At 50.9% G+C, this 20375-nt stretch overlaps 1 protein-coding gene across 4 annotated transcripts in view; it reads left to right on the top strand.

The window, feature by feature from the left end:
• MCC (MCC regulator of Wnt signaling pathway) overlaps positions 1 to 20375 on the top strand; it is a 393601-nt gene that overhangs the window by 368505 nt on the left and 4721 nt on the right. For all 4 annotated transcript variants that reach the window (XM_090276589.1, XM_090276588.1, XM_090276590.1 and 1 more), the window contains 3 exons: positions 3133 to 3367; positions 7566 to 7772; positions 11497 to 11597. In XM_090276589.1, the coding sequence (XP_090132715.1) occupies positions 3133 to 3367; positions 7566 to 7772; positions 11497 to 11597 (543 nt within the window). The remainder of the gene's footprint in view (positions 1 to 3132; positions 3368 to 7565; positions 7773 to 11496; positions 11598 to 20375) is intronic.

Genomic DNA, 20375 nt, shown 5'->3' with positions numbered 1-20375 from the left:
AGAACACTGAGATGCTGAGGGAGGGACCCTTGTTTTCTCGCTTGAGTGAGACCCTTTTATTGGGCAGCCACTATCCTCAGATGCCCCCCGGTGCTCCCCGGTGCCTTCTGCCAGGGATACTGTTTGTTCCTTCATGCTTCTCTTGAGTGGCTTCATTTCTTCATGAAATTGCACCTAAAGTGCTCCAATGGTAAGCTGTTGCTTCTTCTCCCTCCTCATTCTTTTTCAATACAGCTTGAGAAAACATAGCAATGATGGTTGATAATATTATCCTCCTCCTTCCCTTCCCCACCTTTGCCATCTCTCCCCAAGATTGTTGCAACAGTCCCTGGTATCCTCAGCACAGCACGCAGAGGGATCCTCTTAAATGTAAGGCAGATCCTGTCAGAGAAAAGGAAACAAACAACCCTTATAAAATCCTGCATGACCTGGCACCTTGCCCCCCACCCCACCCCCACACGCACCCTCCTCTTGGATGGATTCTTCTCCTCCTCCTCCCCTTGCTGATTCTGATTCAGCCACATTGCTGGCCAACCTCACAGCTGCCAAGTCCTCTGCCTGGATCTGTCTTCCTCCAAGTATCCACAGGGATGCCTTTCTCGCCTCCTTCAGGTCTGCTCAAGTGTAACTGTATCCTGCAGGCCTTCCCTACAACTCTGATTCGAAGAATAATCCATTCTCTTTGCATTTGCTATAACTGCTTCGTTTTTGTCCGTGGTACGTCTCACTGGTGCACAGTGTATTTTACTTGCTTGTCTCCCCTATGGGAGTATGAGTCCCGCTAAGGCATAGAGGTTTTTCTAGGGCCTAGGACAATGCCAGTATTTCTGAAATACGTTATAATGTTAGCTGCATTTATTGAGTGCTTACTGTGTGCTAGACACTATTCTGCACATTTACATTTTACCCTGTTTAATCCTTTCCACGGCCCTGTAAGGCAGGTACTGTTGTTGTTGCCTTCATTTTATAGGTGAGGAAATAGGAACAAAGAGGCAGAGTCATGTTCCTTCTACAACTACAAAGTGTGTAAGGTGCTGGGTCACAGGTAAAGGTAGTACCTCTGTATTAGGTTCTCCAGAGAAATGGAACTAGTAAGGGGGGGTTTGTGGCTATTCCCATGTGTATGTGGATGGAGAGGGGGATTGCTTGATCTTAAGGAATTGGCTCATGTATTACGGGGGCAGGCAGCCAGGCTGGAGACCCACGGAAGTGTTGATGCTGCCATCTTGAGTCTGGAGACTGGCTGGAGGCAGAATTTCTTCTTTCTTTGAAGATCTTAGTCTTTTTTTCTCAAGGATTTCGACTAATTGGGTGAGCCCCACCCACATTATGGAGACTTATCTGCTTCACTCAAAGTCTGCTGGCTTAACTGGTGACCACAGCCCAACACAACCTTCACAGCTACAGCTAAGACAGGGGTCGGGCCAAGCCCTGGGCACCATAGCCTTGCCTACTTGATTCATGAAATTAACTGTCACAGCTTCTGAAGAGTTGACCCTGCTCACTTCATCTCCAAGGTTGTCCTGCCTGTCTGGTAGGGTGAAGGGAGAATGGGGCAGCCCCAAAGTTTCTGGTGTTCCTGTCTTAATCAGAAGGAGTTCTCTGACTTGAAGACAACCCCAAGTGCCTAAGATGGTCTCTTCCTCCTGTGCACAACCATCCTGATAATGTGTCACAAGAGTTGCATGGCCTTTGGTCACACCTCGGATATGGGGAGATGACATATACTGAGTTGGGGGCCTCGTCACACCTGTTCTAGCGTAAGCTGAAGAGGAGAGGCCTGGGCTCGGGGCGGCCAACAGCCCGTGGATAGCACTGTGCTCCCAGCACAGCTTCACGCAGCGGGGATCTTGGGAAGATGGTCTGTGGAATGAGAAGGCTGTGGCCTGAGTCTGTTTGCACTGGTTTCCATCCTCTTGACCAGACAAGCCATTTAATGTCTCTGAGCCTCAGTTCCCAAATCTGTAATGACAGAGGCGATAATCCCTGCGTTGATTAGAGTTCAGTGTGCCTCTGCCGGTATTTCGGCCATCTTTCCCACGCCAGTTCCATGAGGGCCACGTCAAGCAGAGGCGGGGCCAGTGCAGGTCCAGAGAAACTGCGGTAGGTCCAGGCTGGCCTCAGATGCTCATGGACTGGCTGGGTGGAGTGGGCCTCATTCTGAGCCATTGGAGCTGCCTGCCCATGGCTGGAAAGGCCAGGACCCTCCTGAGAGCCATAGCATCAGAGTTCCTGTAGCATCACCCTTTCGTGGTCTGGGTCCCACAGAACCTCCATGGGCCACTGCATTCCAGGCTCAGGCTCAGGTCTGGCAGCCCCTTCCTGGTCACCATTCAGTGTGGTGGCCAAGAGCCCCATGGACCAATCTGAGTCCCTGTGGTGAACCGTACACTCAGTTGTGATTTGGGAGGAATGGCCGGGCGGCCTGGGAGCACCCTGCTTTCTCAGCAGTTATGACAGTTTACACACCATGGTTTTCATGGTGCAAAGCCTCCCCCTTCACTCCCTCACCTTCCCACTCTCACCCCAAGGGAACTGCTATCAGCAGTCAGGGACACATGTGAGCACATGTGAGTATGTGTACACCACACACACACACACAAACCCATACAATCTATAGATCATGCCATAGGCATTTTGTCTTTCAACTTGCTTTGTTCCCTTAACATATCCCTTTTTTAAAGTCCTGTCTACATATACACTTATTTTCATGGCTCATGTATGATTTTTACCCTATTTCCTCCCTTAAAATATCTCCGCCATAATTGTCATTACCACTCTAATGTCTACATAATTTCCCTTCTTCTGCTGTGTACTACAATCCACTAAATGCTATATTCCATGAAACATCCTCGTACATGTGTATCTTATTGCTTTTGTGGAATTGTTTTCTTAGAATTCATTCCTAGGGTCCACACTGTCATGTTAAAGGATATAAATATTTCTGTTATTCTTTCCGTTGATTTCCTAAAATGGGATATCGAGTACTATGTCATGAAGAATGCTTTTTTTTTTTTTTTTGACTGCTGTCTAAATTCTGGTGCAGAAACAGGGTGTGGAGCAGAGTGAGGGAAAAGGACTGGTTAGCAATGACTTGGAAATATGATGGGTTTTCTTTGTCTCTCTTCTCAGCACGACCAGCTCCACAGCCAGCAGCTGCGACACGGAGTTTACGAAGGAAGACGAGCAGAGGCTGAAGGACTATATCCAGCAGCTCAAGAATGACAGGGCCGCGGTCAAGCTGACCATGCTGGAGCTGGAAAGCATCCACATCGACCCTCTCAGCTACGACATCAAGCCCCGGGGAGACAGCCAGCGTCTGGACCTGGAAAACGCTGTGCTGATGCAGGAGCTGATGGCCATGAAGGTATCCCTGTGGGCGGGGCTCGGTCCCATGTGCTCCACTGTCATCGGGAGGAGAATAAAAAGGCCTCTGAAAACAGGGCAGCCGATGAGAAGTCACCTCATTCATGCTCAGGCGCCTCTCCCCAGAGGAAAGCCAGAGCCTCCCTTATAGACGAGGACAGTTCCAGTATGCAGGGGGTCCTTTGGGCTGGACGTGTTCCTGGAGGGGTGAGTTGAACTCTGGAGAACGCCCAAGGTGCCTGCTTTGGGAGGCCTCATCCTCCAGAAGCCACCTCAGACCTCTGCAGGCTGCAGCAGCCTCTGTCCATTGAAAGGACCTGGGTTTCCAGAAGTTCACAAGTGCTTCTCGGGTTGATTCTGGTGTTCATGTGAGGCCAGGGAGAGCCGGGTGATACACCAGATACACCTCTGCATACCCTTGATAAAATCACAATTCTGAGTCCTGCAAGTGGCTCTAGCAAGTTGTTGATTCTGGGGGGGGTCGTGGGGACCCTGAATTCATAGGCAGTTGTTAAGAAGTACAAGTGGCCTGGTCCCCCCAACCCCCAATCTTGTGGCTGGCATCTGAAGTGAGGTTGGTCTGTGGAGGCCTGTGCCCTCAACCCATGGGATCTGCGAGACTCTAGGAGGTTCATGTCACAGGTGCCTGGTGTGCACGCAGCCGGAGCGGAAATAGGATAACTGCGCCCCAGGAGCATGGCCCTGGGACGCTGCAGCCTGCTCCCAGCAGACCCGTGGCAGAGTGGGGCGCTTGTGTAGTCTCCTCCTGCAGGCCCCAGTCCCAGGCCTGCACAGGACTCTGCCGCCAGGCCCGCCGACATGGGGGATGGGGCCAGGAGCCATGTTCCCAAACCTGCTTTCCAAGCCCCACCCTCCTGTGTGCCAAGACCTGGCTTGCACAGCCTTGGATTTGGGAGGGTCCCTGGCTGTCAGGAGTTGGGTCCTGTGGGAGGGGCTCTTGGGCTGAAGCCCCATCACATTAAAAACCCGAGGCAGGTTCGTCAGGCCAGGGCAGGGCTCAGTGGTACTGAGTTAATGGTTTGTAACTGGTCTCTCCTGTTGGGACCAGCACTGTCCTCAGAAGAAAGAGCAGGCCCACCTCTGGTGACCACACTTCCATAGGGGGACGCGGAGCTGTCCGCAGCGGTCGTCCCTGCCACACTTAGGGCGACCTGCTCAGCACACACATCACCGCCCTCGGTGGTGCTCACACGTGCGTCTCGGTTAAGCCTGGGCAGACACTGGGCAGCGGCAGCAGATACAGGAGTCACCCCTGTGATTCCAAGCTGGCATGCCTCAGTCCCATCCCCTCAGCTCAGATCTGACTTCTGCTGCCTCTGGGGACCCTCACGCAGTGTTGGCCGATTTCTGCTCCCATCACCTCAGTACCTTTCACCTCATCAGGAGCCCTCTTTCTGGGCCTCTGTGCCACGGGGCATGAGCCGTGAGGCTGCTCTTCCATTGTTCATTCCAGACCACGTTTCCTTTGGCCAAAGACTAAGGATTCCTTTTCATGTGCAAGCCAATGGGTTGTGCAATAAAATCACTGTTAATCTGGCCAGGAAAAATATTTTTTGGTGGAATGAAAGCACTAATACTCTCTTTTCTACTTGAAAATGTGTACACATCATAGAAATTTTCTAAAGGAGTAGAAATTATTAAAAGCTTGGAAAGAAATAACTCATTATATCGTGATCCAGGGGCAGCCATGCCTAGCGTTCTGGCTCCCTGGTTCCCTTCCTCTGAGTGTTTCGAAGGATAAACATCGTGGTCACCTTTCTGCCCTGTGTGTCCCGAGCAGATGCCCAAGGATGCGTGCTCCCCAGAGCAGGTGCAGAAGCAGGAGGTTGTGTTGGATTTCACCGTTCTGTTCTAGACTAGCTGCTGAGATATAAGGATCCTGGGGTTTTGTTTGTTTGCTTGTTTATTTTTTTGTTTTCTTTTTACTTCTTGTATATGATCTTCAGTAAACAACTTTTCATTTCTAGTGTTGACTTGGTTCCTTTTCAAATCCATTTTTCTTTCCTAAACATCCTATCCTTTCATTCCAACTCCTCTTCCTCTATTTCTTTGTTTTAAATATTTATTTTCTCATTTTTCACTTGTTACCTCTGGTTCTTGTAAATGCTGATTCTGCCTCAATAGGATTCATTGCTATTTTCTCTTAGCATTTGAGGGAGAATGTAGCCGCTCATCTTCAGTGAAGCTGTTATCTTCCATGGGTCCTGGGTGGTAGATGTCCCTACATGGTGGCTCTGTGCTTAGATTTCTTGGGACCCATGGTTGTGAGAGGTTTGGGATTGGTTTTTGTTGCATTTTTGGCTTAGGATTCCCCTTCTAGGTCTACACATGACACAAGTTCATGGTTCAAATTCAAAAGGCTTTTCTTTCTTGTCCCATCCAAAGCCAGAGTAATGGCGTTTCCTTGCCACGTCTCTAGAAAGAAAATCTCCTCATCTCTTATTCTAGGTGACACCTAGAGAGTCCTGGCTCACATGGGTCTCCATCTGGCTCTGCCCTGCCCTTACACAGGTGCTGAAAGCCTAGGCAGGCCCCGGGGCCTCCACGTGGCCGGGAGCCTCTGTTGGCAGGCACTGCGGCCACCTCTCCTCCCCCTCGGCAGCCATTCCCGCTTTGGCTTCTGGCACCCATGTTTCCTTCTTTCAAGCTTGCCTTTATATGTTTGTTCTGGATACGACAGCCCACGTTAACTCTGTGAGCAGTGTTTCCAGAACCTTCAGAACCCTGCTTTTGGCAAAAGGCTAGAAGGGTTCAGTGTCTGGAAACCTTTCGTTCTGGTGTTTTGCCTCATCTTTGAAAAGGTTTGGCGTCTCCTGTTGTGTAGTCGCTGAGCACACTGCCTTGTCCGTGTCTGGTTCCCCCCAGCTCTGAGTGTGAGAAGCCGTAATGGGGGCCCTCTCAGTGTGTCACCCACATGGAGGGCAAGAACACCCACGCCGAGGGCTGGTGTAGCCAGGGTAGCACACCGGGTCTGGGGCTTATTCCCTCAGATAAGGGTGACTCGGGGGTGACTAGAGTCAGTGACCGTGGTGCATCCCTCTCAAGGCAGCGACTCAGCGTTGTGAAGACTCCTCTTAAGTGAGATCGTAGAGATGGCTGGGGAGACTGGCCTGGGGGCCACGTGCTGGTGGGCTCACCATCCAGCAGAGGTGAGGGGACGAGCATCGTGCATGGGCTCATGTTGAAGGTGGCGGGGGCGGTGGGGGGGGGGGGGATGGCGTGTATAGCTTAATGGCTAAGAGCTGGGGCTCTGAGCCAGATGGCCTGGGTTCACACTCTGGCCCCACAGCCCACCCAGTAATTCTGAGCAGATGGACTTCCCTGTCTGCATGCCTCATTTTTTCATCCAAAACTGGAGATACTCATAGTACCTACCTGAGGCTAGGCAGATTAAATGACTTACTTTGTATAAACATACTGGTGGTTACATTGTTACCTGGCTCCTGGTCCCAGCCTGGCACTGTCTGATATTTCAGTCATTGCCTAGTCTCCCCACAAAAAATTTGAGTCTGATTTCTCTAAGGTACCTCAAGAAGTTGCTAATCAGTAAGTCACCTGTAGAGGACTCTGTTTCTGTTGATTTCATTCAGGCCTCGAGCCCGAAAAGCAGACAGGAGCTGGGCGTGATGTCATTGCTGTGGTGTCCCCTCTTGTCTGACTTAGGCACCGAGCACCAGGGCTGCGGTTGGGGCGGTTCAGTCTGTGCATCGGTGCCCTGAGGGAAAGGAAATGGGGATAGGAAGGCACCTAGTCAGAATCAACCTTGTGTGGGTAACCCTCCTTTATAACTGCATTGACTGATGAAGCTTAGCCTCCGCAGACCCGAAAACTGGTTTCCAGCGACGCAGTGTGCCCTTTGTGTGTGGGCAGGCAGGGGGGCGGGTGTCCAGGCGTGAGAAAGTTTTTCCTTACAGCAAACCAAAATCCACTTGCCTGTATCTTCTACACAGCAATCTCAGTTCTGGTCCGTAGAGGGACAGCGCAGGGCTTTGTCTCCACGTCAGCCTGCACACATGTGGAGACAGCTGTCACCCCTCCTCCAGTCACCTTATCCCCAGCTGCAAGGGGTAACGTTGCCTCGGGTCCGTGGTCACAGCTGCAGACCCCTTCTGCTCGCCTGCCTTCCCACGCCCGGCCAGGCTCTCGCACGCTGAGCCTCGTGTGCTTTGTCTCCATAGGAGGAGATGGCCGAGCTGAAGGCCCAGCTCTACCTGCTGGAGAAAGAGAAGAAGGCCCTGGAGCTAAAGCTGAGCACCCGGGAGGCCCAGGAGCAGGCCTACCTGGTGCACATCGAGCACCTGAAGTCCGAGGTGGAGGAGCACAAGGAGCAGCGCATGCGGTCCCTCAGCTCCACCGGCAGCGGCAGCAAAGACAAGCCTGGCAAGGTAGGGCCAAGGGGCACCTGGCGCTCGGCCTCGCCTCCTGCCCCGTCCCACCCCAACTGCCCTGTGCCTCACCTCCCCTGCTTGCGTAGGAACTGCACGTCCCTCTAGTTCTCTAAAAGAAGGGGGCATTTTAATATAACCTACATTTGCAAACCCTCACCTTCTGTCATGGTGAAGTCGTTTTCACAGATCGTAGGCAGCAGGCAAGTGATCTGTGCAGGAGTCCGAAGGCCTGGTGCCGGTTTCATCTGCTGTCTGTCCCAGTTCACACGGTGGCCATTGTTTGTGGGTCACTTCTGTTCCAATCACACAGAACCCCAAGGAAGGCATCGTTACCCCATTTACACGAGGACGGTGAGGCTCAGAAGAAGTGAAGGGTCTCAGAGCTACTCAATAGTACAATCAGGGTTTAACCCCAGTTTTGCTAGCAGGCCCTCCCCTCATTCCATTTCCCCCCTCAACTTCTCCTGGCCTTTCTGCTACCAGCAAGGTAAAGCAGGAAGCCACGTGAGGCAGAGGAAGACCCTGGATTACACAACAGATATCTCAGAGAGGGGGCTGCCCGGTGATGTCATCTTGCAAATGCAAACTCACATTAGTTCACAAGTCTTTTTTTCTAGAATCCAAGCTCATTCCGTCATACTACATTTCAGAATTATTTCAAATATTGCATTAGAGGCAATATTTGGACCTAAAGAATTATACTCCTAGTCCCAGGACACTGAAACTCTGTGCATTGATTTTCTGTTCCTAATAAATGCGAGCTTCTCCTGATCCCAGTTTGTTTCAGGCCCAAGACTTATGGGCACGTGCTGACCTGCTGGTCTGATGGGAGGCTTCTCCCAGCCCAAATGTGGGAGAGTCTCCAGGGGGGTGTGCGTGTGGGAAAGAAGTCACTCGCTCTGGCTGTGTGGCAGTGACCTGTCACTTCCTAAATAGCTCAGAACTTGGAAGCATGCTTTACAAAGGGTCACAGCTGCACGTTGCCCACCTCTCACACGCTGAGGAGCCCAGGGCGGGCATCTACCATGCGGCACCCCTTGGGCCAGGTCTCCCGAGGCCCCAGGTGCTTCTCAGTCAGTTACCTGTTCATTTGATAAATGTGATTTGGTCCTGGTGAGGTGCTGGGGGAAATTCCAGGTTTACGCTCCAGTTGGGTACACTGATGAGCAAATAGACACTCAGAGCACAGTGACAAAATGTCCGGAGTGAGTGCCAGGATCGATTCCACCTGGGAAGGGAGGCCACAGGCCAGACACAGAGCCCAGGTTTGGAGAGTTGGCCAGGTTTCCTGAGCAGAGACTCAGTGGAGAGAGGGAGCTAGCCTGATGAAGAGGGCGGGGGGGGGGGGGGGGGCGATGGGGGAGGGAGAAAGTCCACTCAAGGCTGACGGAACACCCAGGAGGGAAGAGGGATGGATGATGCGTTGGCTGGAGAGGTCCGCAGGTTGTGCTCTCCTGAGGACGGTGAGGACTTGCTGACAGGTTTGCCCCAAGGGGTGAGGTGACGCATTTTGGACTTTGTGAAGGTCACTGTGTGAGTGCACCCTGAAGCCACCTGGCCCATTGGGCAGGGCCTGCTCAGTGCTGTTTCATAGGGCAGTACCTAGGCTCAGGGTGCTGAGGTTTTCTCTTCCGTGCCTACCCCTTTAAAATCTTTGTATAGCCTCTTGGGTGTAAGCAACCACTTGCGGACAGAGCCTGGGAGACAGAGCACGGGGGGTGGGGGGGGTGCGGAACGGCACACATGTGCACACACGCTTAGGGTGTAGTGGAAAGGGACTTCCAAGATTCTTGCCAGAAGGCCCCTGAGCTGAGAATGTCCCCCTAGTTCTTGGTGTTGATTTTGTCTGGGGGAAGCATGGTGTTTCGTGGGATGGCTTCAAAGTACAGAAGTCTCTTTGACAGAAAAGGACAGATGTTTGTTTGTTTTTTAACATTATAGAGTAAGGAGCTTTATAATAGTACCTTGGGTTGTTCAGGTAATGAAATTCGAGTAAGCTGATTCTCTTGTCTTTCAAATGTTGGAACCATTTACTATTTCAATAAACTCTCTCTTCTGAGCTATTCATTTTTCTTATTTGTTGTAGATGAAGCAAACTGTCCAGAGTCAGGGTTGGAAAACTAAAGTGTCACATAGTTAATATTTTGGGGTTTCCGAGTCACATGTCCTCTGCCGCAACTACTTACCTTGGCCGTCGCAGAGCTGCGGGGGAAGCGGAGGGGATGCAGCCGTAAATGGTGCGGTAGCGTTCTAGTAACACTTCGTTTACAGACGCAGGAACTTGAATTTCCTATAATTTCTACATGTCACAAAATATTCTTAAAATATTTTGTTCATGATTTTAAAAACAGAAAAACAATTCTTAGTCTATGGGCCTTATAAAAATAGGTGGCAGGGGAGATCTGGGTCTAGAGCATCCACTTTGCTGTGTGGGATGGGTGTCCTGCTTGTTTCAAAACTTCCCTGCAGCCAAGAAGCAGGACCCTGAATCTCATCCCAGTTGCAATAGGTTTTTGCACTTGTCTCTGTGCAACAGCTATCACCGAGCCTGATATCGGTGAGAGGCATGGAGTGAGACAAAGCTGTCCCTGTCTCTAAGGAGCCTTAGCAAATGTTCACATCATGGGGGAGTTGATGTAGCAAAAGGGAGGCTGTTGGAATCTCAGAGTCCACGGGCTGGTGGGTGGGGGCTGGGTCTGCAGGAAGCTGGGTGGAGGGAAGGAGAGCGGTGCCGGCAGAGGACATGGCGGAGGGCGGGGTGTTCAGATGGCGGCTGTACGACTGGGGGGAACGCCCTGGGGTGGTGGCATTTCCATATCAGTGGGCTGCAGGGGACACATGCCCTCCTGTCATCTGCACTTGTAGCACTAAACTCATACTTCTGCGTAGCCCCCACCTCATTACGGTATAACTTTGTTTACATTCGGTAAGCAAATTAACCAACTCCAACAGATCACCAGCTGTTTAGTCTCAAGCCTGGGGTGTAGTAGGTGCTCAGTAAATGTCTGTTGAGCAAAAATAATCAGAGGAGCCTCCCCCAGCCACTTTTCTAGGTGGCATGGGTGCTGCCCTCCGTTCCCAGCGTGCAGCCAGGGTGATCAGTGCTTGGTGCGGTGGAGTCACGGCTCCTGTGTTCCCTCTTCTGTAAAGTGTGAGGATTCGGTCTGGATAGTCTCAGTGTTCCTGTCTAACGTTATAACATGGGTGGGTGTGCATTTCTCTTCTCCTTTCTGATTTTTCTAGAGATTACACTGCACTCACGAAGGCTCCTGAATGTCAATAAGGCTGGTTTTCTCCCCAGAAGTGGGGCTGAGGTTGAGGATGCTCACATGATTTCCTCTTGTCTCTTATGAATTTTGAGAGGCTGACTTTATGAATTATGAGAGGTGGTGAAGAGCCCTGGTCTCCAGCCAGCCAACCCAAATTTGATCCTCATTCCACCATGTCCTGGCTGGTGACTTGGGGACAACGTAACTTCTCTGTGCCTTAGTTTTCTCGTTGGCAAAACGGGGATCACCATAGTAGCTGCCTCGGAGTGTTGTCATGATGATAAAGTGAAAGGACGGGGACCCCTCAGGCCAGTGCCTGGCCCCCAGGGAGCACTGGGAGCCTGTGGGGAGCGGCCAGGCCAGCCTGCGGAGGTGTCAGACACCTGGGCACAGCTGCAGCTGTCCCCTCCCCTTGGCTTCAGGTCTCACCGCCATTTGTCTGATGTTCTCAGGACTGTGCTGACGCTGCCTCCGCAGCTCTGTCCCTCACGGAACTGAGGACCACCTACAGTGACAGTGAGCTGGCTGCAGAGTTCGCCAATGCCATCCGTCGGTAAGCACCCTGCCCAAGACCCCGACAAGTGATTTATTCCAAGAGCAGTGGCTTTATTCTAAGTTCTCTTGGCTGCTCCTGCCAGTGCTCCTGGGTCGTCCAGGCCCACCCAGGAAGGAGCATCAGCTGTATCCATCGTGTTTGGCGCACATATCAAGTTGTTTATTTTGGTGATGAAATCTTTCATCCCTTTAAGGATGGGCCCTACTTTTGTCCAGTCCTGCTGGCCAGACACAGAGAAACCCTGTGGGTGCCAGACCTTTCAGAAGGGGGGAGATGGGAGAGTATTGAGGTGGTCATTTCACCTACACATAGAAAATGTTTCTTTGCTTTTTTGTTGCATTGCGTTGGCTGGAACCTTCAGGACAATGTTAAATGGTGACAATCAAACAGGCATCTTTACCTTGTTTCCAGCTTCAGTGGGAACACCTCTCTCAGCATCGCCAGCTCTTCCTAGGCAGAAGCCTCGTGTATGCATTCAGTTCTGGACATTTTCCTCTATTGCTTGTGTTTCTTCCCTCTCTTCTTTCTCTCCTCCTGCAAGGGGAAACAGAGTCACTGGATCTGGATCTGTCTTCTATATCCTCACCTGCCATACTTTGGCCCTATGTCTGGAGAAGCGCCATCCAGTAGAAATGTGATGCAATCCACATGTGTAATTTTGAACTTCTAGTAGTCAAGTTAAAAGGTCAAAATAAACAGGTGAAATCCACATTAATAACATCTTTTATATACCCAATGTATTCAAAATATTATTTCAACATCTAATTAATATTTTTAAAAGATATATTAATGAGATTAGTAGTAGTAACAATAGTAGTAGTAGTAATATCAAATTTTCAAAATCTGGGACATATTTTACACTTACAACACATCTCAAGTTCAAACCAGCCAACATTTCAGGAGCTCAATAGCTCATTTGGCTATGGCTGCCCTACAGGAAAGTACAGCTCTAAGAGGTTCTGCAGCTCAGTTATTCTTTTGTTAATCCTCACCTTAGAATATGTTCATTGATTTTTTTTTTTTTTTTTTTTGGTTCACAGGATGATGCTCCAACCAGCTGAGCCACCTGGCCAGGTCACTAATTTGTTCTTTAGGTGTATCCATTGTGGTGTTTGGCTTATAGGCTGTTTTTTAATTTGGTAATGAAATCTATCATCTCTTTAGTGATATGATATCCTCTTCCTCTCCCTCTGAGAATATTTATTATACTGATTTTAAAATGTTATTTTGTCTGCCTGTATTGACTCTGTGTCCTCATATCAAATTCTTTTTAGACTTGAGTTTAGTGACTCCTTGGTGTGGCCCACATGCTCACCTTCTGGGCTTTCTCTTCCTCCTGGCCCACACCAGCTCTGTGGGCTGCATACCTGCCCCAAGCACCTGGTCCCCCGCTGTCCTGCTGCCAGCATTTCTCCTGGAGCCCCATCCTTCCCCCACCCCCAGCCCCTCTTCTGCTCCTAGCACCCCTCTTCCATTTGCATTCTGAGCTGTGGTTTCCTTTTTTGGGAAGACAAAACAATCTTCCTTGCCTTTTCTATGAGTGCCATTTCTGGTATACAGGGAACACTCCTTGCTTTCTAACACGTTCAGGAATTTTTAAAAAACACATTCCCCACCCTGGCCAGGTGATTCAGTTGGTTGGAGTGTCATCCATACACCAAAAGGTTGTGGGTTTGATCCGCAGTCGGGGCACAATGGTAGGCAACCGATGGATGTTTCTCTCTCACAGCGATGCTTCCGTCTCCCTCTCTCTCTCTCTAACCAATGCCCCTTCCTCTCTCTCTAACATCAATGAATATATATCCTCAGATGAAGATTTAAAAAAAACACACTTCCCACCCTTTCTGGGGTTTGGGGTCTCAGTCTACCCTCCTGACCCAGCTGGCTGTTTAGTTTACAGTGTGGCCTCCAGCCCGACAGTGGGTAGAAGGCTGCCTGGTAGGGACTTCATTACCTTCCTGATTCACTGTCACTTTTTCTCCTTCCTTCCAACTTGGCATAGCTCTGCTTTCCCACCGCCAGCGCCTCTGGCCATGTGGTTAAATTGTAATTGCTTGGCTTGAGGTGGGAAGAGGAAGGCCAACCAGGAAAATGCCCCCCATGAAGCTTAATGACCTGATTGTGCCAGAAGCAGGGGACGCGGACCCCCCCCCCCCCACCACCTCCCGTCAGGACCCACTGGGATGTTGTGTCTGTCAGCGAAGCTGCGTTTTCTGGAGGCCTGGGCTGGCACAGGGGAGGGTGCAGGTTCTGCTGACTCAACAGAAAAAGGTTTCATTTGCTCTGTCCATCACAGTGGATTTCCAATAACCAGCCGTAAGCTGGTTAGCATGGATTTCTAATCAAGGGCCAGATATATGCAGCCCACAAAGAACCCCCAGGGCTACAGGAAAAAGGGCAATAGCATAATTATACTGTAACTATAGCTTGAAAACTGGAATAATCATTTCATGAGGGTAATATAGATACCTGAGGACTGGGGATGTTTTCATTTTTAAAAACCAAGTGGAAACTAACACCTTCTTTGAAGATATTAAATCACCACTGAGCTAGTGGTTGAAGTCAGTTGAGGGAAACTTCCCAGCATTTTCAGAAATATTTCTCCCTTAAAAAAGAAATCTGTGGGCCCAGGGAATCCAGACTCAAGACAGCAGGTATAGAGTGGGCAGGGGAAGCAGCAAAACAGTGGTCCTTTCTTGAGGAGAACCAGCCAGCCCTAAGGAAGGTGCCAGCTGACCTGGCCGTCACTGGCTCTCAGGCTCCTGCCCCGCCCCCGCCTGGTCTCTCCCCCAGCCTGGGTCAGCCCTCGCACCCCTCCCTGCTCTCTCACTGTGTCTGCCCCCAGCATTCCCGCATCCAGAACAAAGCCGGGACTGCACGCAATCACACATTCACCATGTACCTCCCATCTGCGCTCATTTCGGTCCCTCCACTTCCATGAACGCTCATTGTTGTTTATTGGCTCCGGTGTTGCCATGAAACCCCATCTGGAAGACCCAGTTCCAGTCTGGCACACAAAGCTTTCCTTACCAGGGGCCTTGCTTTGGCGCTTGTCCCCACAGGCTGCGCGTTACAAAGCCCGTCTTCATCTCAGATCCCTCTCTTGCCCTGGGTCCTGGTAATCTTTAACTGGTCTTGATACCAAAGAAGTGAACTATACTGTGCAGTTAAAGACGGGGGATTTTCAGCAATGAGTCTTCTTTGTACTTAGGTGTGTGTGTGCACCCTGTCCTGGGGACCTGAGCACAGCTGAGAGGAGAGGACCTTTTCATCTCTGTCATGCTCTTGGGGACAGGTGGCAGTCTCCATGTGAGGGAGCGGAAATGGCACAGCAAGGCTGAGTGGTTTCCCAAGGTCACAGAGCACGTCAGTGAGAAACCAGGGCCTCCACCTTCTCTGCTGGACCCATGTGCTGCCGGAGTTTTGCTTACAGATGAGTGTGGGCCGAGCCAGCTGGTGCAGGCTCACCTGAACACTGTACCCACTGTAGAATGCAGGGTCGGGCTCCTGGTACCTGACCAGGCGTTTGTTCCCCAAATGCTTGGGGCAAATGAAGGGTTGGGGGTGGGGTCAGACTTCCTCTGTCGCACAGAACCCAGGTTGTATTGGTCAAAAGGTAACGATGCTGTGCTCCTCAGTGCCGAGGGCCAGGAAATAGTCAGGATGAGTCTACATCCACCTGTCACTGGGCCCCCCAGCAGGATAGGACCCCGTTCAGTGGGAGATCAGGGCCTGGCTCCATCCCCAGCACAGCCACTTGCAGAGGCTGGGTGCCTGCTCCTGCAGGAAGCTCTGGTCACTCAGTCTCTGGCCCACCAGGGTCTCTGCTGAGCCCTCCAGGGACCTGGGATCTGTCACCTGTATCTGCATGTGTGCCAGACAGTCCTGTGAGATGCGAAGAAAAGGCAGTCAGCATACCATAGTAGCAGCTCTTCAGGGACAGATCATCGAGCAGAGGAGAAGTGCATGGACCTCCTTTATCTCTCTGATGAGTGACAAGTGAGCTACTGCAGCTCAAGGGGGGCTGCATATCCTGCAGGGAGACGTCCTGGGCAGGTGGGCCCTAGCCAGTTAGTGTGGTCACAAGAGACCAGAGCAGGAGGGCTGGGATGTGCCTCGATTGGAGGTGGAGCTGCTCCCACAGGGTCGAAGGAGACGGCATGGGGTCGCCCTGTGGCCCTGGCCTGCGGGCCTCCACCTCTGTGTAGATCCCTAGTGACGGAGGAGCTCCACGTGACATCTACTGGCAGGGGTGTTCCAAAGCAAGGAGGCCAACCACTTTCCATTGGGGTGGGCTAAGGGGAGAGACAAGAATTGGGGACCCCTGGTGGGGCTGGTGTTGCTGTGCAGAGAACTCTCAAGGAACTTTCTAAGAAAAGAGACCCCAGAGCACATCGGTGTGTCCCCATAATGACCCAGCACAAGCAAGGGACTTTTCAAGGTCACAAAGTAGCTTTATAAGATGCAAATGGGATGGTTACCCCCACACCAGTGTTCTGCTGTTGTGTAGCAAATTAACACAGTCTTAGTGGCTTAAAACAATGTTCATTTATTAGCTCCTAGTTTCCTCGGTCAGAAATCCGGGCGCAGTGTGGCTGGCTTCTCTGCTCAGAGTCTCGTAAGGCTGCCATGGAGGTGTCATGCAGGGCTGTGTGCTCCTCTGGAGGCGCTCCAAAAGAATCTGCTTCTGAGCCTGTCCTGCAGTGGTGGCAGAATTCAGTCCGTTGTGGTTGTATGTCTGAGGCCCCATTTCCTCGCTGGCTGTTGGCCGGCAGTAACTCCAGCTGTAGAGGCCTCCCACATTCCTCTGCACAGGCCCTTCTTCCCTCAATGCCAGAAGCAAGAGCCTCCCTCCCGTAAGCTCCAGGCTCTGCTTCAGATCTCTCCTGGAAGAGCCCAGCCCCTTTAAGGACTCACCTAATAAGATCAGGACTACCTGGAATAATCTCCTAAAGTCAGTTGTTGGGGCCTCATAGCAGCACCCAGGTTAGTGCTTGACTGAATAACTGGGAGGTGTGTGTGTACACGAAGGGGCCAACATCTTGGGGGCTGTGTTAGATTACTTCCCACCACCCCTCAACACTGAAAACCTCCTAGTAATGCCAGCTGTCCACTCCTAACGCTTCAGCAAGGGTGTCACCTGCCCCGCCTGCTTCTGCACCTGCCCCCTCCTGCCCTAAGCTGCACCCGAACCTCCCTCTCTGCCTCAGGACTCTTGCTGCTGCTGCTGCTCTGGCTCCGCCCGGTCCCATGCCCCAAGCACTCACCTCAGCCTGTAAAATGTAACGTCACCCTGTCTATAAAATGTACCTGGATACTTCCTTCCTCCGCCTCCAAGCCGAAAAGACGGCACCACCCCCACCCACACCACTTTTTGTTGCTGCTGTTCCTCTTCCTCTGTGCCCTGAATTTTCTTCCATCTTAGGACAGTTGCTTAGTTTCTTTTGTGCCTGGCTCTGCCTCCCCTCCCCCCCAAAGCCCAGGAGATGCCCTTGGGGCAGAATCCTGGCTCCCTCACAGGTGCACAGCTTCAACTCCAGCGACTGTTTCTTCCACCTGGTCCCTGAGTGATGTCAGCCTTGCCTCTCTCTGCCTGCTGACCATCTCCACCCTGAAGTCCTGCTCAGACACAGCATGTCCAAAACAGAGATTTCCAGCTCTTCCTCCTGCCCTTTAATAGTGGCCTCTTCTTCAGAATTCCTATTTATTTTTAAAAATTATAGCCTTCTAGCACTCCAGGATTACAATTTTGAAGTCTCTTCTCTCTACCTCTTGTCAGCAGATCACAACGTTTCCCCCTTAAAATCCCATCCGTTCCTTCCATCTGCATTGCCTTCTCCTGAGTTTAGTCCTCAGCTCCTCAGAGCTCTTGGAGCAGCACCCTGATGGGTCCTTCTGCCATCAGTCTCATCTTGGGGCTGCCACCAGAAGCACCTTGCAGCACACTTCTGATTGGCTGCTCTGCAGATGCACCTCCAAGGGCTTGGCACTCAGGGGCGTCTGTGGGTCCCTAACTTAACTTCCTAGCCCCTATTTCAATTGCTTCCCTGTGTATAATCTGTAATCTGGTCCCTCGGGACAATTCATCTTTCCTCTTGGAGTATGCCCTTCATTTTATCCCATCTCTCAACCTCTGCACCTGTACTCCTACCTTCTCCAGTAGATGCTCACCCTCCTGAAGCTTCTCAGTCACCTCTGCCTGTCCCTGTGTCCCAGTAGCAGTAACCACTCTTCACCTATCAGTGGCCCACAGAGCACTTGGTTGCATGATGCCTTACAACAAGCCACAGCAAGCATCCTCAGAGTTCAAGTCCACATCCAAGTTCCAACAATAGCTCCCCAGCTCTAGACATCTACCCTACTTGCAGGAACCAACATGAGGCCATGAGGGAGAAAAGGTGGCTTTGGTTGTTGGTCCCTATTTCAGCAGCTATGGATTAACACTGTTTTTGAGCCACACAGATAGTGGAATGAAATGAAGAGGGAACTGCATTGGGTCCTTTTAAAGAGGATCCCTTACTCAGCAAAGAAGCAACAGAATCCTCACCGCTTTATTGAGTAGGACCATTATTTTAAAAGGTGCTATTTTATCAGCTTTCACTTACTGATTCTTCAAATGTGGCTGATTTATAACAGCAACCAGGCAATGGAGGTTGTGCTTAATACAAAGTGCATCTGTGCATTCGTTGTCACGTAAACAGCTTGCTGAGCTCTAGATCTGGGTGTGAAGAGCACAGGCACACACCCGTGCTGGCCCCAGGGGTTGAAATGGGTGTTGCTTGGATAACTGAGATTTCTTTTCATTTTTATCGTTCCCTTCATGTTCCAAAAGCTCCGAGAGAGGGGCCTTACCCAGGTCTGGTAAGGGCACCTGCAGCCGTAGGCAAAGGCAGTGGCACGTCCCTGGCCGCTACAGATGCATTTCCTGTCCATGGGAGAGGCCGGGCCAGAAAAGATGGACTGTTACCATCATCTTGCTGCTATTCCTGGCAAGACAGCCACATGCAAACATAATACCTGCAGGAGAATATCATTATCTGTGGACATCTCATCCCTAGCCCACTGGCCCCTGCTCTTCACCAGAGATCTCATCTCCTGCCCCCGTGCCTGCCCTTGATGGACCCCAGCATCCCACAGGGAGATGCTGAGACTCCGGGCTCTGCAGGCAGATTCCAGGCTGCAATCCCAGCTCTGCCAACAAGTCTCTTTAACTGTGCCTAACGTTCCTCATTTATAACATTACAATAATAGTACTGACCCCAAAGGTTGTTGAGAATTAAATAACTTTATCCTCAGAAAGAACTTAAAGATAGCTGTTTCACACTGCCTGAATTTTCTAAAAAATACAGTAAGTAAAGCCCTGGCTGCTGTGGCTCAGTGGATTGAGCGTCGGCCTGCGAGCCAAGTGTCGCTGGTTTGATTCTCGGTCAGGGCACATGACTAGGTTGTACGTCAGGTCCCCAGTTGGGGGGCGTGAGTGAGAGGCAACCACACAGTGATGTTTCTCTCCCTCTCTTTCTCCTTTCCCCTCTCTCTACAAATAAATAAATAAACAAAACAAATTATTAAAAAAAACAAAACAGTAAGTAGTGATAGACTGGGATGTTTACTGAAGGATATAAGTAGTCATACGATAGTCACTGTGAGATTTTCTTCTTCAAAAAAATAAATGTAGATTGCAGTGAATAATTTGGAGGAAATGACAAGGTGCTTTATATGTTACAACTCTGAGACATTTGTTCAGATGAGTGGGCTTCTCGGAGATGACCTTTAAGATGAGGGGGAAAAGTAGCTGGTTGGAGGAAGTACATCCCAAGTAGAGGGGAAAAGCTTAGTGTGTGCTGATGGGATTCCAGCACTTAAGGGGGATGGAATGCCAAACCCTGGGTAGGCAGGGGGCCAGTCAAGCAGGGCCTCAGAGGTCCAAGTAAGACCACCAACTTTATTTCAGCTGCAGGCAGAGGCGCTGAGGGGCAGTATATGATCTGAATTGTCATAGTGGAAAATTCTGGATGCTCTGTGAAAACCAGGCTAGAGTGCAGCAGAGACACCAGGGGAGGCTCCGTGGTCGCTCAGGTGAGACATGGCGGCCCGTGGTGGCGGCAGAGGTGGAGCTGTGGTAGGTGTGGTTTCCTATTGAAGGGCTATGGAGGTCGAGGGGAAGGGGGGAGTGACGATGGGCGCACAGTGTTGCCATTGGCTGACGACGAGGAATGGATTTGGGAGACCACCTCAGAGTCCAGCCTTAGACACATTGAGTCAAAGATGCCTGTCAAGTAGAGATGTCAAATAAACAAGTCCCGAGATCTGAGACAAGGCCTGGAAATAACGATTTGGGTTTTGGGCATGTTTTTTAGAAAAATAAATGGGGACTGAGAGAATGAAGTAAAGAAACAGTAAGCTGTACAATGTGGCCCGGGCCACACATCCTCGGTACTGAGTGCTTGGGTGGGAGCAGGGACGGGTTGGCAGGCCGTACTGGGTTGTCCCCCAGCAAAGCCTGCCAGGCCTGGGGAGCTTGCTCTGGTCTCTGGGGCCTGGAGATTAGGGAAGCCCTTTGTTTTGGGAGAAGGGGGGGCAGGCTGGGAGTTCCATATTCTTGGCCTGCAGGGTGGGGCAGAGTGGTGTGGGTATAATTGGGGGTGGAGAGTTTGTTGTTGTGAATTTATGGAGTTCATGATGACATTTTTAATTCTCATCACAGTATTTCTTTCCTTTGAACTATTAAACTTTAGAATGAAAGACTCAAAACGGTAACAAAGTGGAGGAGGAATA

The sequence above is a fragment of the Furipterus horrens genome, unplaced genomic scaffold (genome assembly GCF_987537825.1).
Source record: "Furipterus horrens unplaced genomic scaffold, mFurHor1.1.pri manual_scaffold_5, whole genome shotgun sequence".
NCBI classification, from domain to species: domain Eukaryota; kingdom Metazoa; phylum Chordata; class Mammalia; order Chiroptera; family Furipteridae; genus Furipterus; species Furipterus horrens.
This window is presented reverse-complemented; position numbering and strand designations above follow the sequence as displayed.